The 27,173-nt window shown below is 59.2% G+C and overlaps 2 protein-coding genes across 3 annotated transcripts in view; one reads left to right on the top strand and one right to left on the bottom strand.

The window, feature by feature from the left end:
* CATSPERD (cation channel sperm associated auxiliary subunit delta) overlaps positions 1 to 6,552 on the bottom strand; it is a 42,939-nt gene extending 36,387 nt beyond the window's left edge. The window contains 3 exon segments of the mRNA XM_047094461.1: positions 3,379 to 3,455; positions 4,268 to 4,322; positions 6,479 to 6,552. Of these exon segments, the coding sequence (XP_046950417.1) occupies positions 3,379 to 3,455; positions 4,268 to 4,322; positions 6,479 to 6,552 (206 nt within the window).
* A 680-nt stretch (positions 6,553 to 7,232) lies between these two features.
* LONP1 (lon peptidase 1, mitochondrial) lies at positions 7,233 to 27,117 on the top strand. Of its 2 annotated transcripts, XM_047095796.1 has the most exons (18): positions 7,233 to 7,675; positions 10,292 to 10,380; positions 10,999 to 11,118; positions 12,849 to 13,080; positions 14,604 to 14,665; positions 15,212 to 15,341; positions 15,735 to 15,818; positions 16,946 to 17,166; positions 17,905 to 18,043; positions 18,863 to 19,041; positions 21,037 to 21,124; positions 21,443 to 21,565; positions 21,656 to 21,772; positions 24,267 to 24,407; positions 24,824 to 24,989; positions 25,564 to 25,781; positions 25,876 to 26,040; positions 26,752 to 27,117. In XM_047095796.1, the coding sequence occupies exons 1-18, from the start codon at positions 7,244 to 7,246 to the stop codon at positions 26,926 to 26,928; spliced, it is 2,883 nt and encodes a 960-aa protein (XP_046951752.1). In that variant the 5' UTR covers positions 7,233 to 7,243; the 3' UTR covers positions 26,929 to 27,117. The 2 variants fall into 2 exon arrangements, with proteins under 2 accessions (XP_046951752.1, XP_046951753.1); XM_047095797.1 differs by lacking the exon at positions 10,292 to 10,380 and having other exon boundaries at positions 7,594 to 7,675.
* The last annotated feature ends 56 nt before the right edge of the window (positions 27,118 to 27,173 follow it).

Here is a 27,173-nt window from a genome sequence, read left to right as displayed (position 1 = left end):
TGTTCCCTCAGGCAGGAAAACTTTTAAAAAGTGAAAATTCATCAGGGTGCCTCGGTGGCTCAGTCGGTTAAGCATCAGACTCTTGATTTGGGTTTAGGTCATGATCTCACGGTTTGTGGGTTTGAGCCCCGCATTGAGGTCTGCGCTGACAGTGCAAAGCCTGTTTGGAATTCTCTCTCTCTCTCCCTCTATCTTTGCTCCTCCTCTGCACTCTCTCTCTCTCTCTCAAAATAAATAAACTAAAAAAGAAAGAAAGAAAGAAAGAAAGAAAGAAAGAAAGAAAGAAAGAAGTGAAAGGCCATCCATGAACATGGTATATTGCTTCCTTATCCAGAGCTCTTTCTCCTGCCCCCTCCAGGAGAGTTTTATGGTTTTAGACAGAAAGGAATTGCTGAGTTGATTCTTATGTGTTTTAAAGTTTTTGTTGTCACTGGGAATGATGTTTTTCATAACTGCTTTTTTTGAGTGTTCATGGCTAGTTTACGAGAGAGGTGTTGATTTTTTTTTAATGTTTATTTTTTGAGATAAAGAGAATGTGAGTGAGTGCACAGGCTCACATGTGAACAGGGGAGGGGCAGAGAGAGAGGGAGAGAGAAATCCCAAGCAGGCTTGGTGCTGACAGAACAGAGCCTGACATGGGACTTGAAACCCACAAACCGTGAAATCATGACCTGAACTGAAACCAAGAGTCAGATGCTCAACCGATGGAGCCACGCAGGTGCCCTGAGAGGTGTTGATGTTTTTAATATCTATGTTGTATTTGGCCATCTTGCTGTACTCAGTGCTGCTGGTTAGTTCTTTGGATTTGGCAAAATGTTGTCTCTTTCTAATGTGTTTTGTATTTCACGTTTTTCTCTTGTCATAGTGCATTGGCTGGGACCTCCAATACATAGTTGAATGAGAGTGATAGGATTCTCTGTTATTTTTACCTTATATTGTTTCTTTTACAGGGTTAGATACTTTCAGCAAGTATCCAGCTGACATCAAAACCAATAAAACACTGGGGGAGAAAAGAACATCATGGATTGTTGGGTGGAGCCACCCCCAAGACTCTTCCTCCTCTGAGCCACTAGATTCCATGTCCTGTTCTCCTAACCCTGTCTCCCTCCAGTGCTGCCTCCCAGGTCTCTCTCTGGACCACAGCCTCAGCCCCTCACTTGTGTCCTTCTGCTGTCTCCCCTCTCTGCTTCCTGTTCTCCACCCAAAGGTCTCAGGAAGCATATGCTCTAGGAACATCAACAAGTTATAATTTTAGGTTAACTGGCAAGGAACGGGATCGTCGTGTCTGAGAACATGTGCTGACCATTTTGACAGATTCTGCCAAATTGTCCCCCACAGGAGGGGGACCCACTTTGGCCTCATCCACGTTTGCCCTCATCTTCACCAGCACGATAGGCAAAACGTGACATTCCATAATTTTATTAAACATTAATGTCTCATGGGGCGCCTGGGTGGCTCAGTCAGTTGAGCATCTGACTTCGGCTTGGGTCATGATCTCGCGGCTTGTGGGTTCGAGCCCCGTGTCGGGCTCTGTGCTGACAGCTCAGATTCTGTGTCTCCCTCTCTCTCTGCCCCTCCCCGGCTCACGCTCTGTCTCTCTGTCTCTCGAAAGTAAGTAAACATTAAAAAAAAAAAATTTTGAATTTCACATCAGTTCACATCACAAAATATGATTCTACTTTTGATTTTTTTCCAATCACATAAAAATGTAAAGACGAGTCTTATCTTGCCAGCCCGGCAAAATCAGATGGCAGGCTGAATGTGCCTGGGAGGCCACAGTTTGTGACTCCTGCTCTAAAGCAGACATGATGATGGAAAGCTGTCCGACACGGTTGCCACCAGCTACACTGAGTGCTTGAAATGTGGTTAGTTTGTGGCTTTTTCACTGTATTTAGTTTTAATTAAAATTTTTGTTTAATTTTTTAATGGCAGTACAATACACACAATATAAAATCTGTATTTCAAACTTATTTTAATGGTGATAAAATATACATAAAACAGACCATTATCATGATTTCTTTAGGGTGCAGTTTGGTGGCACCGAGCACAGTCACACTGTCGTGCAGCTGCCCCCGCCATCCGTCTCCAGAACTTTCCATCTCCCCAGACTGAGACTCTGTCCCCATGAAGCACTGATTCCCCACCCCTGCCCCACCCCTGGCTCCCACCATCCACTCTCTGTCTCTGCGGATGGGACTCCTCTAGGGACCCCTCACGAGTGGGGTCGCGCAGGATGGGTCTTTCTGTGTCTGGCTTCTGGTACTGTGCACAGTGACCCCAGGGTCCATCCACATGGTGGCAGGATGTCCTTCCCTTTTTTATTTTTATTTTTTATTTGAGAGCGAGTGAGAGAGTGCGCATGAGCCGGAGAAAGGGCCGGAGGGAGAGAGAGAGAATCCTAAACAGGCTTCCACGCTCAGTGTGGAGCCCGATGCAGGGGATTGAATCCACAACCCAGGGATCATGACCTGAGCTGAAGTTGAGAGTTGGGGGCTCAACCCACTGAGCCACCTGGGTGCCCCAGAATGTCCTTCCTTTTTAAAGCTGAATAACGTTCCAGTGTGTGGGTGCCTCACCCTGTGTTTATCCATTCAGCTGCTGATGGAAACTTTAGATAGCCACGAGTGGCAGATCAACTTTCAAGGAAGGACAGAATTCACATCTTATCAGGAGTAGCTGAGTCCTCACTTGGCCCAGGGCCTGGCCCCATCCCTCCCCCCTTCCGTGGCCATCCCCTTGGCCAGGCCTTCCCACCAGCGGTCATGTCCAGACTCTGCCTCCCTCACTACGCAGCCTCTCTCTCTCTGGTGACCTTTCTTCTCTCTTCGGTCTGTCTTGGCTTCCAGAGAGAGTGCCATCAACCTTGGACCTCTGTGTCCTTGCTTCCTCTCCCATCTGCCCCGCTGCTGTGTTGACTGTTTTCCCCACCCACGTGCCCTGCCTTCTCCGTGACATCCCTCTCCTCCTTGGCTCCTGCCTTCCTCAGCCTCTAGGTCTCCTGCTTTCCGACCACCCTTTCTCTTCTCCCACCGGATTCACCAGAACCTCTGGCTGCTGGACATGTGATCCCCGAGTGACTACGCCGTCACGGTGTTGCCATTGCTTTGTGTGCTCGGGCCCCCGTGATGACTAATCATATCAAGGATCTCGGACAGGAGGCACCGCAGTGTTGTCATTATTTTAGTTTATTTGCCGGTGTTTTCCTCTCTCTTCCTTTGGCCCCCACACCAACTCCGAGCTCCCTACAGACCAGTAACCAGCAACACAGGACGGAGAGCCATCTTCGGTAACGTTTGTTGAATGCATGGATGAATGAATGAGGGCAGATCTCACGTTTTAATAGAAAGGACGGTAACGGGACATAGAACGGTCACTTACCCTAGATACAGGGCTATGTTTTTCTTGCAAGGATGTTTAATCAAGCGTGGTGTCCCCGATGAAAAATACAGATGGTCCTAGAGAGACAGTCACACAAATCTGAAGATCAGTAATAAGCACCCGATGAAAAGCAATTTCCAAATATAAAACATTGAAAGTGTAAAGGCGAAATTGAGGTAGGTGGATGTAATTTTCCTGTTTTTATATCACACTCTGGTTACGTCAGATGTCATGCGGTGGGGGAGGGGAAGCCTGAGACATCTCTGTGCTGTATTTGCAACTTGCCGTGAATCTATAATTAGGTCAAGATAAAGTTAAAACAGATTCACAGGCTAATGATTCATATCTCATTCCTTATGTATGTTACTGCTTACTTACATACATACGATCAGTTATTCGACAGAGAGGTCAGAGGACGAGGAATTATAAAGCTAACAAGGTAGAAAGCAGGCACTTGGAGAGGATTTAGAAATGCAGACATCGCTTCTGAAATAATGCCATGTCAGGAGGAAACGCACTTTAGCTGATGAACTAATTCTTTGTGCATCGTAGGGCACAGAGGGTGAAAAAAAAGTGCCCTCTTGCACTGCGTTATTTAAGCAAAGTAACAGTCTGCTTCCTGTTACTCCAGAGTTCAAATTAAATGAAACTGGAGAAAAACTCAGGTGATCTGAGTTCTAAACCCACTTCCACCTCCTGGCTTTCTTCATGTTACTTGATCTCTTTCAACTAGTTTTTTAGTGAAACGGGAAAGATGAATCTCTACTTCAAAGCGCAGGGGTGGGGATTAGACCGTGTTCTATGCCTGACACAACACTGACACCCAAGAAACACTAGGAAGTGTTAGTTCTGGAAGTGAAAAATGAGACTGAAGTGTGGAGCCACATACCCCTTGAATTTGCTGACTCACATGAAACACCTTTCCTGTCCTCACCGTGTGAATACTAGAGGTAAGTGACAAGAGAGATCATCTGTCATTTTTATTCAGCATGACTCCTACCAAGGTACCTCTTGGCTAACTCTAAAGCACCTGTTCCTGATGCTTTAGGGTCACGGGAGCCCCTGGGAAATCTGGTGCAACCGTGGGCCTTTCTCTCCCACAGACAGACATAGGTATACATAGGTATTCCCAATAGCTCATAAAGGCGCATTTGCAGACCCCATATTAGGAACTCCTACTCCCAGGTTTTTGGGGTTTTTTTTTGGCTGTGGCCAGGGGCAGGGAGACGGTGCTGGTGGCTGGAAAATGTTGGTACAGCATCTTGACGTGTGCCAAAAGCACCTGGAGGCTTGATAAACCACAGATTGCTGGGCCCCACCTCCGATTCAGTAGATCCAGGGAATTCTAACAAATTCCCAGGTGATGCTGATGCTGCTGGTCGAGGACCACACTTGGAGAACCAGGGTGACGAAATGGGAGAATTGGATAGAACCTGTCTTTTCAAGTGTGGAGACAAATCCCACCGGTAAAACTTGCTGGAGACCTCTACTTTTCACTTCCTGGTTTTGTGTCTTTAGGTAAGTGTGTCTTTAATTTTGCTGGGTCTGTTTTCACATCTATAAAACAAGGTTGGGGCTCCGGGGTGGCTCAGTCGGTTAAGTCTCCAACTTTGGCTCAGGTCATGACCTTGCGGTTCATGCGTTCGGGTCCCGCATCGGGCTCTGTGCTGACTGCTCAGAGCCTGGAGCCTGCTTTGACTTCTGGGTCTCCCTCCTCTCTGCCCCTCCCTGCTTGCACTGTCTCTCCCTCTCTCCAAAATAAATATTTAAAAACAATCTTAAAAAAAATTATTATTTGAACGTTAAGGAATTACTGCCCATGGACTTTGTTGTAAAGGTCAAGTTAGGCCATGCACCAGAAGCTCACATCTACTATCCCATGGGCAGACAGGGCCCTGCCGAACAGCTTACTCCAGGCAGGGTTTGCCGGAGGGCAGGAACTCGGCTTTAGCATCTGACTAGCTCCGTGGCACCCTGCAAACAGTATTTTTTGCATAAACCAAAATCTAAACATGTTCTGAGTAAGGAGTGAGATAAATACTCCATACCCTCATGGAGCTGATATTCTACTGACAGCAGTAGACAAAAAATTTGTCAAAACAGTAACAGAAGTTAGTGATTGATAGCAAAAACCGGTGGGGGGGGGGGGGCGCTTTAAATAAGATGTGCTGGGTGCCCCTGGGTAGCTCAGGCAGCTAAGCGTCCAACTTCCGCTCGGGTCATGATCTCACAGTTCAGGAGTTCCAGCCCCATGTTGGGCTCTGTGTTGATAGCTCACAGCCTGGGGCCTGCTTCAGATTCGGTGTCTCCCTCTCTTTCTGCCCCTCCCCTGCTCGTGCTCTGTGTGTGTCTCAAAAATAAATAAACATTAAAAAAAAAAAAAAGAGGTGCTATTTAAGTCAGGATCAGAATGAGGAACCAGTCATGGAAGGAAAAGTGTGCCAGGCAGAACGAGTAGCAAACACCAACTCCCCTGTCCCCAAGGCTGGACGGAGTTTGACTTGAGATGACTGGAGCACTGATTCACGGGTGGGCAGGGGCCACATCAGTGGTTCTCAAATTTGCAGGGGACACTTGGCAGTAGCTGGAGACATTTTTGGTTGTTTGTCAAGCCTGGGGAAGGAAGCGCTCGCTACCGGCGGTGGTGGGTGGGGCCAGGGATGCTGCTCAACATCTTACAATGTACAGGGCGGCCCCCAAATGTCAACAGCGCTGCTGTCGAGGAAAGCCTGGGCCAGATGATGCGGGAAAACGCTGGCCGCGCAAGGAACTTGGGCTTTATCCTGGGTGCCACAGAATCGGGGCAGGGGAAAGACGAGATCAGACTCGTTTACAAATCCCTCCTGCGGCCAGAGCGGGCGAGGGAAAGCAGCGCACGGCCCGGGGCGGTGGCGGCGGACGTGGCCCGAAGGGGTGGGAATCGGGCCCAAGCTTCGATGCGGCAGTGGAGGGACTTGGTGAAGGGCTGGAGTTGGGGAGAAAGAAGGGGCAACACCAAGTTCGATTCCTAGAACCAGAAACTGGGAAGCCTCCGCTCCAGGACAAGCCGGCCCCCTCCCCGACCCTGGGCAACACCCCTCCCCGGGGAGGGCAGCCCCACCGGCACAGCTGCTGAGCTCCGGCCACCAAGCAGAGCCGCAAGGTCGCCGCCGCCACCAACATCAACACCAGCATCTCGTATCAAGAACCGCCGGCGCGAAGGCCCCTCAACCGCCGCTGCGTGTTGCCTCACGGTTTGGGCAGGCGCCGACTGGAGCCTGCGCCTGCGCACTCGACCGCCAGCGCAGGCGCACCTCGTCTCCCAGGGAACGCGGAGCCGCCCACCTCAACCGCCCCCCGTGGACGTGAGCGCCCTGGCGCTCACGTTCTCTCCAGTTGGAGCGTGCGTTCGTCGTCCCCTGAACTCAGCACCGGGGCCACTGCACACAGCCGCGCATGAGTAGGCTGGTGTAAGCATGCGCACAGCGTTCCCCGGGAAGCCCGAATCTGCCCACCGGGACGCGCTCCGCAGCCTGAGCGCCTGTCGCCCGTGCGCCAAAACCCAAGTGTATACACCGGGCTGCCTTCAAGTTCTTACAGGTGCGCTTGCAGCACCAGTGGCTCCAGGGGCCCTGGAACGTGCCAACGCCCCCCCTCCCCCCACGTGACCCAAAAGGGCTTTGAGCGCGTCAGCTGGGAGGCCGGGGGAGGGGAGGGAATGTAGCGGGAAGACTGGGCCCCGCCCCACTCTCCTGCAAGCCCCACCCCCGTCGCTTCTGGTTCCACGCCCCCCGCCGGCGCCCAGGCACGCGCCGGGCTTCACGTGCGCACTAGCCTGGCGAGAGGAAGTGACGCAAGTGCCGTGCGTCGCCAGGATGGCCGGGCCATGGCGGCGGGCACAGGCTACGTGCGGCTGTGGGGCGCGGCGCGGTGTTGGGCGCTGCGGCGGCCGTTGCTGGCCGCCGCCGGGGGGCGGGTTCCAACTGCGGCCGGAGCGTGGTTGCCCAGAGGCCGGCGGGCCTGCGACGCCTCGCCTCCCTGGGCGCTGTGGGGCCGAGGCCCTGTGGCCGCGAGCCAGTGGCGGGGACTTTGGGAGGCGAACAGCCGCGGCGGCGGTGGCGCATTCTCCGGCGGCGAGGATGCCCCCGAGGGCGGTGCCGAGGATGGGGCCGCGGGCGCGGGGAGCAGCTCGGGAGGCGGGGAAGGCCCCATCATAACGGCGCTGACGCCCATGACGATTCCGGACGTGTTCCCGCACTTGCCGCTCATCGCCGTCACCCGCAACCCGGTGTTCCCGCGCTTCATCAAGATTATCGAGGTAATGAGCGCCCCCGTCTTGACCTCCATTTCCCCACCTCTGCAAGCAGCGGGTTGGACCGAGGGATCCTTTAGCAGCACCTTCATGCCTCACAACTTTTCCCACGCATGAAGCTTCTTAAAAGTTGGAATTCGTGTCCTTGTCTTCTCATTAGTTTGGTGAGTTGGAGCCAGATTCCTCTTCTCCCTTTCAGATTGAGTTTAGGATTGCCCAGTTAGAGTCCCACCCAGTCGTAGAAATCCGATGCTGGGAAAGACCGGAATTGTTCTGCGCGTCTGGGTAAATGTTTTGTAACACTCTTCAGCTGGGGGGGGGGGGTGGTTGCCACCTAGCTAGGAGCCTCTTTGGGATCAGGATTCATTCCTTTCCTAAACATTTCTTGACCGCTTACCACATGCCAGGTGAGGTTTTTAGGGATACAGCAGTGAATAAGACTGATAAAAATTCCTGCCTTTGGAGCTTATCCCACTAGAATGTGGGATACAAAAGGCAATAAATCAGGTTAGTAAATAAATTGTATGTCGGAAGGTAATACATATTATAGGGATAACAGAGTCAGGAATAGAGTACAGGAGATTTAGGGGGAAGGATGCTCTCAGAGGAGCGCAGCCTTGGTTTATTCGTTTAGTAGAGAGTTCTTCAGCTCCTGCTACGTAGTCAGCACTGAGGATACAGTAACAAACAAGTCAAATGCAGTTCCTGTACCTAAGGAACTTGTGTTCTGATGGAAGAGACAGCAAGCAAGATCATTTCAGACTAAGAGCCATGGGGGGTGGGGAGGGTGGACCTGGGTGATGTAATCGAAAGCAACACGAGTGCAAGGGACTTGAGGTTTTAGAATACAAAGGACCCGAATGCCTTCTTTCTTCTCTTTTTTTTCTTTTAATGACGTGGAGATTAGAGTCTGTGGTGGAAAATGGTTATCTGTTAACTGTCTGAGCAAGGTCATGTAATGAGTCAGCCTCTGCGTTCATCTCCAACCTTTCCCTACGCTCTAGTCTATGCTAAACAAATCTCAGGACCGAAGGAGCCCCTGCCACCTCCTCTGAGGTGTCTGAGCAGCTATTCCGAGGGCCTTCTTTGGTTTCGAGTAGTGGTTACTTGCAGACCCCAGAGCCTGTGGATTCATATCCTGGCTCCACCATCCAAGCTCCTTCACCTTCAGAAAGCTGTTCCTCTGGGCCTCCATTTTCTCATCTGCAAAGTGGGCATCATAATTGTACCTCAATTCTCAGAGCTCATGGGGGAGGGGAGTTCACCTTTGTCAGGGCTATAGCCTTCTATCTCAGAAGCTGGTGCTACTGTTTCCTGTATGGTATTCTTCTGACCTCTCAGAACTTTGCCCTGGGGGCCTTTCTCCTGTCCTCAACCCCAGCCGACCTCTGGGGCCAGGAGTGTTCACCAGGTAGGGTCCCCTCGGCCCTGCAAAGTGGCAAATGCCTCTTGTCCCCAGAGGTAGGATTCTTCCAAGAGATTCTGTTTGCCCCGCCCCGGAGTTAGCCAGGAGGTTTAAATGAATTGCTGTGGAAAGTCTGAGACTGGCACAGGGTATGCCCTGTATTTCTGTCATTGTTACCTGGTCAGTGATGGGACAGGGGCTGAAATGCAGCAGCTATTAGCAGAGGGCAAACTGGAGAAACTTCCATGGGACCGAGTTGGCAAAGCTCCGTCTACTCGTGTTTTTGTGGTTGACACTGTATGTGGCTAATTTGCCCCAGTCGTGTGTCCCCTCAGTATAGATCGGTGGCTCTTAAGTGTTGGTGGGCCATGTACCCCTCCTGGCTGTCCTGGACCTTTTCCCTGGGAAAGGTCCATCTGTGAGGTGAGGAATTCCTGAACCGTAAGAGACCCTGTTAAGGGATGAGTTAAAGCCCTGTTCTCAAAGTGTGGTGCCTAGACCGGCCACATGAGCATCACCTGAGAGCTTGTTTGAAGTGCAGATTGTCAGGCCTACTCCAGGCCTCCTCAAGAAACTTCAGGGCTGGGGCTCAGCCGTCTGTCTTAACAAGTCCTCCAGGGAATTCCAGTGCAGGCTGAAGTTTGAGGGCCCTTAAGTGTCATTGTAATCTGGTGTGGGATTTAATGTCTGCTGGATGGAAATCAGTTGAGCCTTACAGATGTCTGTGCTCCTGCCCATCAGATGTTTCCTAGAAGACGTTAGCCCTCTCCCTGCCATTGAAATGACATCAAGATAATGTCTTGTCATTCTGGAGCCTTCAGTCGTTGATGAAAAGGGTACAGATGGGATTGGGAAATCCTTTCAGTGAAAATTGGAGGAAGTTACCAGCCTGTGGGATGGGCCACGTTTGAATTATGCGCGTTCAGTGTTGATTTTCTGTCACTGATAAAATCATAATAGTCTAGACATTTTACCCCTGAGACAACTCTTGAAATGGGATGTTAAATCACTTTCTTGGTTCTCGCCATTGGGCTACTTTGACTTTTCTTTAGAAAGCAGCGGAAACCACTGAGGGATGCAGCCCTGCCAATCTGTCCCACGCCTTTGTGTGTTTGGCTTTTAGCATATCCCCGAGAATGATAGAGAAAATGCTAGAGCTGCTGTCAAAATGCCAGCTAGGAAACCTGCATTTCACTTTGGGGTCATTGTCATGCTAGGTTAAAAATAAGAAGTTGGTTGAGCTGCTAAGAAGGAAGGTCCGTCTTGCCCAGCCCTATGCCGGCGTCTTTCTAAAGAGAGATGACAAGTAAGTGTAACTTTTCCTTCACTCCTTCGTTGAAGTTGCCCTGGAGTGTAGCTCACCACAAATCCTGCTCCCTAGAGTAGCCGGACCTCTGACCTTTGACCTGCCGAGCATAAGGCTGAGAGCCAAGCATACTTTTTAGTCTAGGCTGAAGACTTGGCCCCGTGCATTGTCAAGATGCGAGGCGGGGAGGGGGAGTGGATTTTAACCTCCAGGACCCTAAGTGTTAAAGACACCCGTGAGGCCGCTTCAGCGCAGGGCTAGGTGGGCAGATACCTTGACTCTCGGTGGCAGTCCGCTCCACTTCTGAGTTAGAGGGTACATTCGAAGGCTCGGTAGTGGGAGGTGTGGAATGGAATCCGTTCTGTCCGGGCCTGCCCTTCCAGCAGACCTGGCCAGGAGCTGCTCACCTGTGTTCGTCGGCAGCCGCCAGGGGCGGCCCTCGGTGAGCAGGCGCCCTGCTGGGCCCTGAGCACCTGTGGGAGCGAGGCGGTTGCTCTCCATTTTCAGTTGCGGCTGGTAGGGGTGCTTCTCTTCTCTTCCTCCTCCCTCTCAGTCCGAGGCAGCCTGCTGAGAATCAGAGGGCCCGTGCCGACGCTCCTTTGTGTCCCTGTCCCTTAGCAACGAGTCGGACGTGGTCGAGAGCCTGGATGAAGTCTACCACACGGGGACGTTTGTCCAGATCCACGAGATGCAGGACCTCGGGGACAAGCTGCGCATGATCGTCATGGGACACAGAAGGTGCGGGGCCCCGAGTGCGTGCGTGGGGCAGGAAGAGAGGCCCCGAGTGCCCCCAGGTGCCAGCACGGACCACCCTTCTTGCTCAGCCCTGTCGCCTTGCCACGGCAGGGACTGGGCCAATGCTTGCCACGGCAGGTGGCCGAGATGGATCACTTCTGGATCCCTCCCTCCTCGGAGTCCCCTTGTCGGAGTGGCAGCGTGGGTGATCAGTGACAACCTGTATCTTTCATGCACGTTGTTCACAAAAGCATCCCGGGTACAGACAGCAAGTTGTCTGGGTGCGTCTGGGTGTTAGATGTTCCCAGTTGGGGATACTTCTCCTCCGGTGCCCTGTCTGCGTCAGCCAGCAGGTCCTGCTGGATATCCAGCCTAGCACTGTCGTATTTCACTCGAGCAGACACCTTTCCTTCTCGGGCGGTGTGGTTTCCACCTCCACTCTGCTGAAGGGCCGCTCACAGCGGCGAGCCCAGCTTAAATCCTTGTTCGGCCACAGCTGATTGTGAAAAATGTGCCAGCTCGGCTGGGTGGACGCTGTCCAGTTTTCACATGTGCGCCAAGGAGCATCGGTCCTCAAGGTGCTCGTCAGGAGCGTCACGGTCACATCCACGTGAGAAACACTTCTGGGTCCTGAGCCGTTACGTAGTAAATGTTGAAAATAGCCCCTCATCGAAGGTGCTCGGCCTTTGTCGAAGCGAGAGTTCCCGGTTCTTTTCTCTCCCAGAGCCTTGTCTGGGGTCAGCAAGGCAGCACCCCAGAACACACTCGGGGAAGCGGGGTGCTCCACGCACTGATTCTGTGAAAGGTCCCACTGGCATTCCCACCGCACGGAGCCCCACACCCGTTTTCATCTGCTCGTGTTAGAGGCTGTTTTCGGGAAAGTGGCTGCTGCTGTCTCCTGGGGGGATTCGTGGGGGGAGGGGAGGGGAATGCAACCAAAATGAATAAAAACTGGGGTGGCTGCCGAGTGCCGTCCTCACCTACGAGGCGCCTTATGGAGTGGGTCCCGCGGGCTCCAGAGGCAGCTCTGTGCAACTTGCTGATGTCAGCCGGGGGTGGGGTCCGCGCCCCGCCAGCTCCCAGGCCCGCCCTCTGGGGAAGGTGGTGTGGGTGACAGGAGAGGGCCCAGAGGTGGAACGACACGTTTGCATTCAATGTGTCACTCGACCCCTGGGGCCTGGTGTCTGCTGGGCACCTGGGTGTGGGCAGAAAGAGGCCAACACCCCCTTCTCCCCAGTGGGGAGGGCATGAGCATCCAAACAGGTCACAGGCTGAGTTCTGATGGTGGTGGGTGCTTTTGGAGGGAAGCGAAGACAGACGGGGTGACGGTAGGCAGGCACAGATGGGGGACAGACCACACGTGGAGTGGTCAGGGAGGGCTTCGGCGGAGGTGCCCTCGAATCAAGGCCCGAACCGCACGAAGGAGCACCGTACGGTGAGCTTGGGGCTGAGGGAGGGCAGGCAGAGTCCCAGAGGTCCTGCTTGGTTGAGCTGACGGCTTGAGGTGGGCCCCAGAGCCGGTCACCGCTGGCTCACCCGTCACCCGTCACCCGTTCGTGGAGGACAGCAGGGTGTTGGCGTGCGCACGGGTTGGGCGGGTCAGCTGGAGGCCCGCGGTGTCGGGGGTGGGGGGACGCCGTGCCGGTCTTGGGGTTCTGAGACACCGGCTTGGTCCCCAGCTTGGCCCTGTAGCCACCCCAGCGGCTTTACCCCGGCCTCGTTTCTGTCTGCAGGATTCACATCAGCAGACAGCTGGAGGTGGAGCTGGAGGAGGCCGAGGCTGAAAACAAGCAGAAGCCCCGCAGGAAGCCGAAACGCAGCAAGAAGGAGGCGGAGGAGGGCCTGAGCTCCGGGCACCCGACGGAGGTGATGGTGGAGCCCGCCTCGGCTCCCCCCGGCGAGGTGCTCATGGTGGAGGTGGAGAATGTCGTCCACGAGGACTTCCAGGTCACGGAAGAAGTGAAGGTACGGCGGGCAGCTGCCCAGGGAGCTCCCCTGGGCGGGGTGGGTGTTCGTCGACGCTCCAGCCTGTCGCGGCCGTCGGGTTCTTGCGGGATGCAAAACGTACTCCCCCCGCAGAAGTCCTAGGAAGGACTGGCATCCAGAAGGCAAAGGAGATGCGCTGGGCCCTTAGCTGCTCATGAAGGCGGCAGGACTTGAACCAGGGGCCGGCCCCAGCCGTGTCTGCTGCGCGGGAGCCCTCAGCCCTGCTTTCCGTACTGGCTCCTTCCCCTGAAGCCCGGGGTGCTGGTGAGGGAAGCAGGGCCCACCCACCATTCCCCGTGGCTTCAAGACGGGAGAGCAGCAGCCTTCCGGCCACCTTGACCCCCGGCACAGGCCTGCCAGCAGCGAGCCAGCTGTCCGGGTGGCAGAACGTGTCCTTCCACCTGTTCTGGCGTGTTAGAGGCAGGGGGACCCCCGCCAGTGGGTGGGGACGAACAAGAAAAGGTTACATGCGCGTGGTCTCCCCGAGAACACGCCGTGCGCAGCCGACGGCCTCGGTCTGAGCCTGCAGCGCGGTGTTGAACAGAGTTCTGGGGGGACCTCTGGCCTTGGTGGGAAGGGGTCCTGCAGTCTGTTGGTGATACCTGCCCCCAGTACCAGGAGGGGCTGCATTTGCTGTTGTCACACCCGCGAGCCACACGGGGGTCCTCGGAGCAGTGTTGTCCCGTCCTGGAGAGCTCCCCGTGGTGGTGCAGACGTTCTCCGGCTCCACGCCGTTAGCCCCGTGGTTGGAGGGAAATGTCCAGTCCCGTCTGGCGCTAATTTATTTGAGTGCGAGTAGCTCCCGCCGCTTGCTAGACTGACAGCACAGCTCCGAGTTTCCTACAAGGGTCGTGTGGTGGGAGAGAGACGGGACCAAACTCAAAGATGCTGCGGCGGACAGATCAGGGAGACTTGACGGGGCTGCAGGCACCGTGGGCCTCTAGCTGCCTTCTGCAGGTCCTTTCTGGAAGGTCAGCTTGCTAGGGGCCACGTGCTTGTGGAGAAGGGACGCGGCCGCTCTCGGTGCCTTCGCTGGGGTGTGGCGTGCTGGGAACCATGCCTTCTGGAAATCATGAGGTTCTGGGCGTTATACCTTAGACTGTCCCGTCGTGTCCACCGCAGGGGGGATCCTCTGCCTCGGGGAGCCTGGGGCGAGGTGCTGGGAGGGGGCAGGCTGGGAGCCCTGGTGAATCACAGGCACGTCCCCAGACAGAAGTCAGACCAGGATGTGCTGAGGTTGAGAAGGGGGATCGTGCTTGAAATAAGGGAATAAAGAAGCCCCCACCCCTCTTTTTCCCTCAAAACGGCTCGTCCTGAGGTCAGGATTCGGCATGCTGTGAGGAGATAGGTGTTGGTTTTCGTTTCTCCTGCCCGGGTCCTGAGTCCCTGGGACTTGGATTCAGGCCGTGCGCCTGGGCACCTGAGGCCATCCTTGGCCTGGGCCACAGCCCCTGCTGGCCCCAGGACCGACGGCAGCCCCCCCCCCCCCCCCCATTTGCCAGGCCCTGACCGCCGAGATTGTGAAGACCATCCGGGACATCATTGCCTTGAACCCGCTCTACAGGTTGGTCTCCGGCCCCCCTCTGCCGTCTGAGTGTACGGTCGACCGTCCCCCATCCCTGGGGCCGGGCTGGGGTCGCCTGCCTCTTTGTGCCGCTGGGTTGGCGGGAAGCTTTCTCAGAGCGTCGTCCTGACAGAGGACCTTGCTGGCGCAGGGGTTCGTGGCACAGGGCCCGGCCCTGCGTGAGGAGATCCTGCTTCCCCTGTGGCAAGGGGGCCCTGGCGGGGGGAGAGGGGTGGCCTACCCAGCCCGGGGCCTTTGCCTGCTTTGTGCTGACAAGGGCTTGGATTTGGTCGGAAGCTGCGGCTGGAGAGAATCTCATGGCGGGCCGGGGCGGGGGGGGGGGGGGGGGGGAGGGGTGCACCACACGGCTGCTGGAGGGGCTCGTGTCTGGGCACGGGGACGTTAGTCTCTTGGCTCTGGGACAGGTGGCCTCGCTCACCCTGCCGCCCGGCTCTCAGCATCCCAGGGCCTTGCCCCGTGCTGCCGGGGAGAGGGGATGCGGGCCACCGGCTGCAGCGGTCCCCGCGGGGCCTCTGTCCCCTCCAGAGAGTCTGTGCTGCAGATGATGCAGGCGGGCCAGAGGGTGGTGGACAACCCCATCTACCTGAGCGACATGGGGGCCGCGCTGACCGGAGCCGAGTCGCACGAGCTGCAGGACGTCCTGGAGGAGACCAATGTGAGTGCACCCTGGTCCCCCGGGCCCGGCTGCTTGTCCGCGGCTCCGCTTTCCGATTTCACGTCCCCTCTGCACGGGTCCCTGTTCTCTTGTGGCTGCTTGGCGGCCCTGCGGGCGGTGCCTTGTGTTCACCGGGTGGCGTGCTCGGCTCGCCGCCAGTCTTTGGCCGCTACGAACGTTCTGGACCACAGCTTGCGGGCCTACGGTTTACCTGTAGGAGGTGTTCGCGGAACTGGGCACGTTAGGTCCGAGGGCGCGCGCCTCCGGTGGGTACGGCGTGGCGAGGTGGGTCCGCCCTGTGAGCGCCCCGTCTGCGAGGTGCCCGCCCCCCCCACCCTCAGCAGGCACAGAGGCGGCTTCTGACCGTCGCCCGCGTCTTCCCTTTCTCGGCAGATCCCCAAGCGGCTGTATAAGGCCCTCTCCCTCCTCAAGAAGGAGTTTGAGCTGAGCAAGCTGCAGCAGCGCCTGGGGCGCGAGGTGAGTGTGGGCTGCCGACGCGCCTCTGTGGGGAGGGCGGCGGCGTGCGGGGCGGCCGCCGGTTCGGGAGGCTCTGCGCGCCAAACCCTGAGGCCGGTGCTGGCAGCTGAGCCCGGAGCCTGTGGTCTCGGGACGTCCCCTGTCGGGACAGAGTCCCGCGGAGATGCTGGGAATGGGGAACCGGCCCGGGAGAGGTTGAAAATCGATTTCCCCACGACTCTGCGTTTCGCGGCCCACCTTCCCGATTGCGGGTGAATCTGTGGGCTGCCTGGATTTTCAGTTGCTCGCCATTCACAGTTGAGTGACTTTTTTCACTCAGCTTTATTTGAGAAAAACCTTCCACGTCGCGTCTGTAACTGGGAAATTTTTTAACCCTTAGTTATCAGCACGAGGTAATTCTTTTTTACGTATACGCTTATTTATTTAAGCAGTCTCTACCCCCCAGGGTGGGTCTTGAGCTCATGACCCTGAGGTCAAGAGTTGCATGCTCTTCTGACTAAGCGCACCAGGCACCCCATGAGGCAGTTGGGTTTTGTGGGTTTTTTTTAATGTTTTTTACTTATTTTCGAGAGAGAGAATGAGCACGAGTAGGGAGGGGTCAGAGAGAGAGACACGGAATCGGAAACAGGCTCCAGGCTCTGAGCTGTCAGCACAGAGCCCGACGCGGGGCTGGAACTCACAAACCGCGAGATCACGACCTGAGCCGAAGTCGGACGCTTCACTGACGGCACCCCCTGGACGCTGCCCCTGCCCCCCACGAGGCAGTTCTTAACGCGCCCCCAACGGGACGCAGGGGTGGGGGCTGTAGGCGGCACTGGGGCCCGGCCCGGCCTCCGAGCCCTCGCCTGCTGCCCTGTCCGTCCAGAGGAGTTCCGTGCCCGTGGGAGGCGCGCTGGGGTCACGGTCGGGATCAAAGAGCAAATCGCTTGCTCATCCGGCACCGAGAGTTTATTTTGGGGCCCCACTCAGGGAGACTAGGTTCAAGGTGGGGGGAGCTGGCGGCGGCCTCGTGGACTCTCCTCCTCCCGTGTCCTGAGGAACAGCGGCCCCGCCCCGGCCCGCGTGGGTCTGCAGACCCGCCCATGTTCCCTCCCGAGCGCTGTGACCGTAGCCTCTGGGCCCTGCAGGTGGAAGAGAAGATCAAGCAGACGCACCGCAAGTATCTCCTGCAAGAGCAGCTGAAGATCATCAAGAAGGAGCTGGGCCTGGAGAAGGAGGACAAGGACGCCATCGAGGAGAAGTTCCGCGAGCGGCTGAAGGAGCTCGTGGTCCCCAAGCACGTCATGGACGTGGTGGACGAGGAGCTTAGCAAGCTGGGCCTGCTGGACAACCACTCCTCCGAGTTCAAGTGAGCACCCTGGGGGCTGTGCTCAACGTGACCTCCGCCCTCAGGGGCGGCCCCTTCTCGCTCCTCCACCCAGACCCAGAAGGTGGGAGGTCGGGTCCCTTGGGCGCACTCTGGCTACGGTGGGCGCCTGAGAAGCGCTTGACGTATGACGGCCCTGTCTCGGTGCCCCTGGGCGGAACAGACTTCTTTGTCACTCCGTCTCCCAGCTGGAGAATTTGAGGTTCAGAGAAGTCAAGTCAGCGAGCGGGGCCTCTGAGCTGGTAGACGGGGACGGGAATTTGAACCCTGGGGTGTCGGCCCAAAGCGGTGCTTGCTTGTGGCCCCTCTGGCATTTCTCCGAGGGCCTGGAGGTCCGCGCGTCTTCCTGGGGGCTCGGCCTTGTCCGGTGGGCACACGGCTCCCAGCCTGGGGGTCTCTCATGGCCGTGCTGACCTGCCACCGGCCGGGCCCATTTCCCACTTGCTCTGGGTAAGGTTGTCTCGCGTTTACCGCTGCCGCCTCCACGGTACAGGCTTCTGACCGGTCCCCGTGCATGCTGCGTCTGGCTCGGGAAACGAGCCAAGTGCTTGTCCTGGGAACTGTGCCGGGGCCCACAGTGTGGCCTCTGCCAGGACGGCCTTCCCAGGCGGTCGGCGGCCCTTCCGGCTGAGGTGCTCGGTGTGGTCCGCGCAGCGGGTTCCGCAGGCGCTGGCGATGTGGATTTGCCACACTCACCGGCCCCGGTCTGTCCCGTGGCAGCGTCACTCGGAACTACCTGGACTGGCTGACGTCCATCCCCTGGGGCAAGCATAGTGACGAGAATCTGGACTTGGCCCGGGCCCAGGCGGTGCTGGAGGAGGACCACTACGGGATGGAAGACGTCAAGAAGCGAATCCTGGTGAGGCCCCCCCCCCCCGCTTCCCAGGCCACCCCCCCACCCCCCCACCCCCATCCCAGTGACACCCCCCCGCACCTCCCCCCTGCCTCCCAGGCCGCCCCCCAACCCCATCCCGGTGACGCCCCCCCCCACACCACCCCCTGCTTCCCAGGCTGCCTGCCCCCATCCTGGTGACACCCCCCCACTTCCCAGGCTGCCGCCCCCCCATCCCCCCACCCCCCCGTCCCCATCCTGGTGACGCCCCCCTGCACCCCCTGCTTCCCAGGCCACCCCCCCCGCCTCCATCTCAGTGACGCCCCCCCCCCCCCCCGCTTCCCAGGCCACCCCTACCTGCCCCCATCCCGGTGACGCCCCCTTGCACCCCCCTGCCTCCCAGACCACCCCCCTCACCCCTATCCCGGTGAGGAAGGAGAGGTGGAGGGCTCCAGCTAGAGGCGGCACGGGCAGTCTGGGCCAGGCTCCCTGCTCCAGGGGCCTCCGGTTTCTGAGGGGGACAAAAGTGCCTGAGATGACAGACGGACCTGGCCCCAGGGCCAGTAGGCTGTGGCTGGGGCAGAGAGAGGATCGGGACGGTCCAGGATGTGGGAGGAAGGGGACACACTAGCCGGGCCTGGTGCCGTGTCCCCCACGGTCGGTCCCTGCCCTCCCCGGGGCATGTGACCCTTCAGTCAGCTCGGCCCCTCTGGGATACGCCTTGTCCCTTCCACGGCCCCCGGAACCCTGCAAGGCGGCGTGACGGTGCTGAGGCCCACGTCAGGCGGGGCCCCTTGCTCTGCAGAGAGGGCGGCGAGCCTCACGGGAGCCCACCTCTGCCCGCAGGAGTTCATTGCCGTCAGCCAGCTCCGAGGCTCCACCCAGGGCAAGATCCTCTGCTTCTACGGTCCGCCTGGCGTGGGCAAGACCAGCATCGCCCGCTCCATCGCCCGTGCCCTGAACCGCGAGTACTTCCGCTTCAGCGTCGGTGGCATGACCGACGTGGCTGAGATCAAAGGGCACAGGTAGGCCCGGCTTCCTGTCGGGCTTCGTTCCCCCGCCCCGGCTCTGTGTGTGTTAGAGGGGGCGTCAGCGGTGAGCGGGGGCCCTGTGCTTGCGCTGCGGTAACGTGACCGAGTGCAGCCGCTCGAGCGTGGGCTCAAAGCCTTCGCCTTCAGCACCGGGAGGGCGGACCACCCCCAGCGTTTGTTCGCCAGGTCGTGGACAGATACCCCGGTAGATCCAGCTCCCGTCCGCCCACTCAGTGCCCCCAGTGCTGCGGCCAGAGTTCCGGGGCCGCGTGCTCAGCCCCAGGACCAGGGACTGTGGGCCAGGGCGAGGGGCGAGGTGGTCGTCCCAGCAAGGACGGGGCGGCACACCGGTGAGGTCTCGGCACGGCTCTTGGTTCTTTGCTCCCTCGCCAGGCCCAGGCAGGGGCTGCCATCCTGGGTCCGGGGTGTCAGAACTGCCTGGCCGTGTGCATGGCACCTTCCGTCACGGCAGAGTCAGGATGTCGTGTTCTCCCGGGGCCTCCCACCACGCCAGCCCCTGCTGAGGGTGGTTCTCGGAGCAGTTTCTTTAGGGAGACACAGGCGTAACAGGTGTACGAGTATCTCGGGAGCTCCAGGAGTTCAGAGAAGGCATCCGGAGTCTGGCAGGGCCCTGGGGGACGGGAGTGGATGAGGCCTTCACGGTGCTGGGCGAGGAGTCAGTGAGGGCCTGTGGTGCGAGGGCGCCCGGGAGGCGTGGGGCCTTTGGGCCTGCCCCAAAGGCAGAGGGGCGGCTGTGCCGGCTCTTGGCTCGGGGCTGGAGTCTGAGCTGGGTGGGGGGGGCAGAGGCAGGCCCTGGTGGCCCCTTGGCCCCTGGTTCAGAAGGCCCAAGAGTGTGCACAAGGACCACTCACCCAGGCTGCGAAGGGGTCTTGGCTGAGGTTTCAAACAAGTATAGGTCTGTGACAAGTGGGGGTGAGTCACTGGGGGAAAGGGGCCCAGGAGGGCAGGCAGGTGTTCTCTATTGATGTCCGTCTGGGATCCCCAAACAAGGATGAGGAAGGGAACTTCTGCTGCTGTCCTTTAGTAACAGCAGCAAAATTTTCTCTGTCCACAGCTCTCCAGGGCTCCTTCCTCCCTCGGGGTAAAAGCCCAGATCCACACTGAGGCCTGGAAGGCCTAGCACACCCTGCCCTGTTTGTTCCCTTCTCTCTCTCCCCCTACTCTACTCTGAAAGCCATACGGGCTTCCAGCACTCTGGGCCTGGTCCTGCCCCGGGACCTTTGCACCGGCCGTTTTCTTACCCAGAAAACTTCCTTCGAATACCCTCACAGTTTGCCTCTTCACTTATTTTGCTCCGGGCGTCTCCCCGAAGCGTCCTTTATCCCCGTCTTAGAGTAGCGTGCCTCTGAGGTGGCATTGCAGGACCCCCATCCTTTTGTTGTCTTCGTAGTGTGGATAATACCTCGTGATTTCCTCCTCTACCTGGCCGACCATCTGTCTGCCCTGCTGGGCCTTAACCTCACAGACACAGGGCTCGTGTCTGCTTTACGCTCTGTGAGTGCCAGACACCCGCAGCTGAGCTGGGACAGCAGAGCAGGTAGATGGTCAAGAAACACCCGGCAAGCGCCAGCTGGGGCCAGGCCCTGGGCGCCTGCGCCTGCCATTGGGGAGGACCTGGGAGGGGGGACGTTTGCTGCCGGCACCTGGCTGCTCCGTGAGGTGGGCACCGTGGGCTGGGTTTCACCATCTGGATAGGCGGTGCTGGCTGGGGGGATGGCCCCGAGAGGGACCTGGTTTCAAGTCTGTGTCTGTGCCTCGAGGCGGGGGGGGCGGGGGGGGGGGGCGGGGCGGCCTTCCCATTGCTGGGGCGAACAGGTGGTTGGGGTGACCGTGCTCTGCCTCCGCTGCGGCCCCTGGAGGGCACCTGGCTCGCCGAGGTCCTGTCTGTGAGCTGGGCCTGCGGGTGCCGGCGGGACCAGCCCCAGGCCGGTGAGGTGCCATCCGTTCCCGCTGTGCCCTGCCCCCCAGGCGGACGTATGTGGGCGCCATGCCGGGAAAGATCATCCAGTGCCTGAAGAAGACCAAGACGGAGAACCCCTTGATCCTGATAGACGAGGTGCGCACGGGCGAAGGGCGGGGCACGGGGCCGGGCTCAGAGCTGACAGGGCAGCGCGGCCTCCGTTCCCGGTGCCCTTCCCCAGACGCTGTCCCTCGGGCCTTCCTGGGCCAGAGCTCCGGGCAGTGCTGACCAGGTGGAGAGTGTCCCAGATCAAGCCTCGGGGGAACCCTTCTGCTTCCGCTCTGGGCCGGCCCCGTCCCTCCCCCTGGGCGCAGTCCGGTCCCACCTGGCGCCCTCCCACCAGTGGCGTCTGGTCAGGAGACACGGGGAGCCGGACGAGGGGCCGAAGCCGTCTGCCGTCTGCTGTCCCTTCAGGTGGACAAGATCGGCCGGGGCTACCAGGGGGACCCCTCGTCAGCACTGCTGGAGCTGCTGGACCCTGAGCAGAATGCCAACTTCCTGGATCACTACCTGGACGTGCCCGTGGACTTGTCCAAGGTGTGCGTCCTGCACGGGGCCTGGGCCCGGTGGGGGCGGCAGGTGCCAGGCAGGTGCCAATCCTCCAGTACCTCCCTGCCGCCTCCCCAGGTGCTGTTCATCTGCACGGCCAATGTCACGGAGACCATTCCAGAGCCGCTGAGGGACCGGATGGAGATGATCAACGTGTCTGGCTACGTGGCCCAGGAGAAGCTGGCCATCGCAGAGGTGAGGCCGGGACCCCCGCCCAGCCCTGGACCAAAGCGGCAGCCCCGCTAAGTGCCCGCCACCTAACCAGAGGGGGGCGGGCAGCCCACGGTGGCCCTGCTCGGAGAGGGGGTGGCCGGGATCTGCCCGCCTGTGCAGTGAGGTATCGCCGAGAGCAAGGCGGGGCCTGCTGTGAACCGTGTAACGGCACAGCTCTGACGCCAACGTGGCATTTCCCTGCGCCACCCCGTCTTCCGGTGGGGTGTCTGGTAACCCCCGTCAGATCCTGGTCCTGCCTGGGCTCGGGTCAGACCCCGCAGGGGAAGGGCTCGGTGCCTCGGACTGCCCACTTACATGCCAGTTGCACGTTCCAGGTCTTTCTTCTGGCCAGCTGGCTGTAAATCTGGAGTTCCCACGGCCTGCTCTTTGGGTTTGAGGATTTGCTAGGACAGCTCACAGAACCCTGGAGAGGTTTACTTAGGTACCGGGTTATTGGAAAGGGTACAGCCAGGGGACTGCCAAAAAGGATATATCGAGCCAAGTAGGGGGCAGGGGCTTCTGTGCCCTCCCTGGGTGCGCCACCCTCCCACACCACCCAGTGAGTCCGAATTCACCCGGCTCCCTTGTCTAGAGTATTTACGGAGGCTGTTTTAGGTGCATCAAGTGAATCATTAGTCACTGGTGATGGACTCTACTCGCAGCCCGTCCCCTCTCCCTGGGGGTCAGGGGTGAGGCTGAAAGTCCCATCCCTCTACCCCCACGGTTGGGTCCTCTGGCCCTCAACAGGGGCCACCTCACTGGCACGAGCTCGGGTGTGGCGGAAAGGGGCTTATAGATCCCAACAGCTGTCCCTCTCACCCCCTCACTCAGAAAACGACAGGGTCTGGCAAGCTCTTATATCAGGACCTGGGGTCAAAGATCAAGGACAGACTTCTTTTAAAAATTTTTTAAGGTCTGTTTATTTTGAGAGACACACAAGTGTGAGCAGGGGGAGGAGGGGCAGAGAGGGAGAGAGAATGCCAAGCAGGCTCCACACTGGCAGCGCAGCGCCCGACGTGGGGCTTGAACTCCTAAACCGCCAGATCGTGACCTGAGCCGAAACCAGGAGTCGGACGCTTCACCGGCTGAGCCACCCGGGCGCCCCCAGATTTCTCCTCATACCCCACTGTCTCGGGCCCCAGAACAAATAAGAGAAATACAGCCCGTGAGCACAGCTTTGGGGAGAACACGGTCTCTGGGGCTTTCAGGGCGCGGGGAACCCGTGCACCGTCTGGGGCTGTGTGCTCAGCTCTGTTAGCAAACTCTCCCGTGAGCGTGCTGCTGCCTCGTCCCGCAGCACATCTGTCCCCAGTGCGGGCTCTGGGCCCCTCGGAAGCCAGCTTCCGTGCCTGCACGCTTGCAGCCGTGGGTGTGGGTGCAGGTGCGAAGCTGCCGTCTTCCTGCCGGCTGGGTCAAGTTCTGTGCGTGCGTAACGCGTTTCCTAGGCCGAGGCGAGCCCAGGATCCGGGGCTCTGTGCGCTTCTTAGACGTTAGCAGTCTTCCGAGGCTGGAGACTGGATTCACACCCTTGGAGGATGTTGAGCAGAGCAGAGAGCCAGGTTTTCTTCCGGACGGGAGTCTCGGTTTCTGACTGCGTCTTCTTTGTGGAAAGGGGTTGAGCACGTTTCTCCCTGAGTCCATCACAGCTGTCAGGGGCTGACCGTGGTCTCCTCTCCCCTGGGGTAGGAGGTGGGCAAGAGGAGCTCTTGGCTGAGGTGGTTACAGGGGTACTGGGGTCTCCACCCGGCCAAGGAGGGGCAGCCTGGGGGCCTGGGCCGGGGCTGCTTTTGAACCTTTAAAATGACAAGAGGAACACGGACTCCCAGAGGCTTCTGGTCAACCCATGGCAGCAGATGTACTGACGTGTGTGGTTGTGTCCCCGTGTCTCCCCTCCTGTTCCTCCAGTTGGCGCTCAGGACTGTCCCATGACCGCTGTGTGGCGGGAGTTGGGCTGGGCTGTGGGTGACATGGGAGCCCCTCGATCTCCCCACTTCTGTCTGTGCTCGGGGTGGCGGCCGCTTGCCCTGACTCACACAGGTCCTCAGTGTGTACGTGCTGAGCCCAGGGATCAGGAAGACCTTCCTGGGGGAGTGGCATCTCAGATGACATCTGGAGGAAGGGCAGGGCTGGGATCTGGGCAGAGACCCGGGAGCTTCCGGAGGCGGCGGGCTGGGCAGCTGCGGGCTCACGTGTGGGGTCCTGGCGCCTGCCGTGCTCTCCGTCCAGACTTCCCGCCTCCCTCCCTCCTAGCCTGGCTGGCTCCTTACCCTCAGGTCTCAGCTTTGAGGTCGCCTCCCTGGGCAGCTGTCCCCCAGCTACCCACTGGGGGCCGAGAGCTCTGTGCGGGCAGGTGCTGGGCCCCCCTCCGTGATCTTTAGGCAGCCTGGGGTCTTGGGAAGGCTCGGGGTAAGCGGGGCCCACAGGAGAGGCCCTGAGGCCCTGGGGGTCTTGACGACAGCGTCCCCCTCCCTGCCAGCGCTACCTGGTGCCTCAGGCCCGCGCCCTGTGTGGCCTGGATGAGAGCAAGGCCAAGCTGTCCCCAGAGGTGCTGACCCTCCTCATCAAGCAGTATTGCCGGGAGAGCGGCGTGCGCAACTTGCAGAAGCAGGTGGAGAAGGTGAGCCAGGCGGGCCGGCAGGGGTTGCCGGGGGGGGGGGGGGGGGGGGGGGGGGCTCTGCGGCCTGGCCAGGCAGGTGGAGAATCGTGAGGACCGGATGCCAACCCTGAGACACGTCCTGCGTGACCCCACTCACCGGGGTGCCTAGAGGAGTCCCATCCACAGAGACGGTAGATAGTGGGCTCCAAGGGTGGGGTGAGGCAGGGGGAGGGGAGTCACCGTTTCATGAGGACAGTCTGTTTGGGGAGATGGAAAGTTTGGAGATGGTTGCACGACCGCGTGAATGCCCTTATGCCACGGAGCTGTAAACTTAAAAATGGCTGAAAGGTTCATTTTCTGTACTTTACCATGATGTTAAGGATTAAAGACCAGCGGGGTGGGGGCCGCACCCACCCTGCTGCCTCCCCCCCCCCCAGGTGTTACGGAAGTCTGCCTACAAGATTGTGAGTGGCGAGGCCGAGCTCGTGGAGGTGACGCCCGAGAACCTGCAGGACTTTGTGGGGAAGCCCGTGTTCACCGTGGAGCGCATGTATGACGTGACGCCCCCCGGCGTGGTCATGGGGCTGGCCTGGACTGCCATGGGTGAGCAGCCCGGGACAGTGGGGTGGGGGGGGTCCTGGAGAACGTCTCACACCGGTTCCTGTGCGGTCAGCTGGCGTCCCCCCAAGATACACTGGCATTGAAGGGAGTCCCAAGGGATCAGGGGCTGATTGAGGAGGAAAAAGATGCGGCCGCCAGGTGGCAATATCCTCGCACAAGCTTTATTCGCATTGACGGGAGGCCCTCTCCCCTTGCTTGGGGAGCCCTGGAGATGGGGTCCCGGTGACCTTGCCTGGCCCAACAGGGAGGCTGGGGTGTGCGAGAGGCAGGCTCTGAACCGTGAATCAGTCTGCTTGTTTGGACCTCAGTTAAGCAGCCGCACCAGCCAAGCGGGCAAGAGGGCGGGCGTCTGTCGGCCCTTAGGCCGTAGGGCCGGTGCAGGTGCCGCATCGGATGAGCAGGCCTTGAGCAGGCCCTAGGCCCAGGAGAGCTAGCGAAGGGACAGTGTTAACGAAGGGGCATCCGCTAGGTGGCCCCACCAGTAGGGTCGGGGGAGCCACGGTCCCTAGAACCCGAGGGTCCCAGAGTTCACAGGCTCTGCGTGCTGGTCTCCCAGGAGGCTCTACGCTGTTTGTGGAGACATCCCCTCGGCGGCCACGAGACAAGGACGGCAAGGGGGACAAGGACGGGAGCCTGGAGGTGACAGGCCAGCTGGGGGACGTGATGAAGGAGAGTGCTCGCATCGCCTACACCTTCGCCAGGGCCTTCCTGATGCAGCACGACCCGGCCAACGACTACCTGGTGACCTCCCACATCCACCTGCACGTGCCCGAGGTGAGGCTCCACCTCCCGCCTCCGGGGGCAGCCCCGCCGCCTGTGCCCCCGCCTCGTCCCGCCTGCCCACCCCCTGCCCGCATCTCCCCACCAGGGCGCCACCCCCAAGGACGGCCCGAGTGCCGGCTGCACCATCGTCACGGCGCTGCTCTCCCTCGCGACGGACCGGCCAGTTAGACCAAACCTGGCCATGACGGGCGAGGTCTCCCTCAGGGGCAAGATCCTGCCGGTGGGCGGCATCAAGGAAAAGACCATCGCGGTGAGCATCCCCCCCCCCCCCCCCCCCCGTTGCATTGCAGGTAGGATCTGCTACCCTCCAGCCTAAGCGCCCAGATGCACAGAAGGCAGGGGACACGGGCCTCGGGGACAGAGGGGTCTGCTCCGACCAGACCCTCGGTCCGGGGCTTCCTGTGTCGGGACTCCCACTTCTCTGCAGGGACCCCTCCCTTCCCCACCTTGACCCTACCCCCCACCTGCCTAGAAGGCAGGGTGTCCACAGACGGGGACGGACAGCCATCTCAGGCAGGGGGCTTTGCGGAGGCTCTCCAGGCCTTTCCTCACTTGTGAGTGGAACGTGCACCGTGTCCCTGGATGGAGCCTGGGGACAGATGGGAACCATTGTCCTCCAAGGGCCTCATCAGCCTGAGGGGCCCTCCCAGTGAGCCAGGGCCCAGGAAAGGACAAGGGAGCAGGCCAGGATGTGCAGTAAGCCTAGAAGTGCCTAAATGCATGTTTCTGTAAGGCTCCTGTGCCAAACCGCTAAAGGTAAGGCAATGGTGACTGTGGATTAATCCAGAAAAGTGGGGCTCTGGGAGAGCAGGTTCCTGGAACGGAGGCCAGTGATGTGGTCTGGGCTTTAGCTTCCTGATCTGTGAGCCAGCTCATGCAGTGCAGCCTGGCCGTCTGGGCCGAGCCCCGTCCCACTGCCCGCCCTGACCTCCCGGCCGGCCGGTGGTCCCCTCCTTCCCAGGCAAAGCGAGCCGGAGTGACCTGCATCGTCCTGCCAGCCGAGAACAAGAAGGACTTCTATGACCTGGCCGCCTTCATCACCGAGGGCCTGGAGGTCCACTTCGTGGAACACTACCGGGAGATCTTCAACATCGCCTTCCCCGAGGAGCAGGCGGAGGCCGTGGCGGTGGAGCGGTGACCGCAGCCCGGGCGCTGCTGGCACTCACGGGCCCCGTCCAGGCCGAAAATGCGCCAGGGCCCGGGACTCTGGGCAGCTGAGCCCCCAGGAGGCTCGGGAGCGGCTGGAGTCCAAGGACCTCAATTATGGCTTAATCACGGAGTCCGGCATATATGAACTATTTAATTATGATTAAAACCCTTTCCAGTACCGGTCGGCTGCTTGTGTCTGTGCGCCACGTCACCACCGCGCCCCTTCCCCCAGAC

The sequence above is a fragment of the Lynx rufus genome, unplaced genomic scaffold, assembly GCF_022079265.1.
Source record: "Lynx rufus isolate CCGP_SWC_20201006 ecotype Redwood Valley unplaced genomic scaffold, mLynRuf1.p SCAF_4, whole genome shotgun sequence".
Lineage (NCBI taxonomy): Eukaryota > Metazoa > Chordata > Mammalia > Carnivora > Felidae > Lynx > Lynx rufus.
Note: the sequence above shows the minus strand (reverse complement) of the source record. Positions and strands in the feature narration are given on the sequence as shown.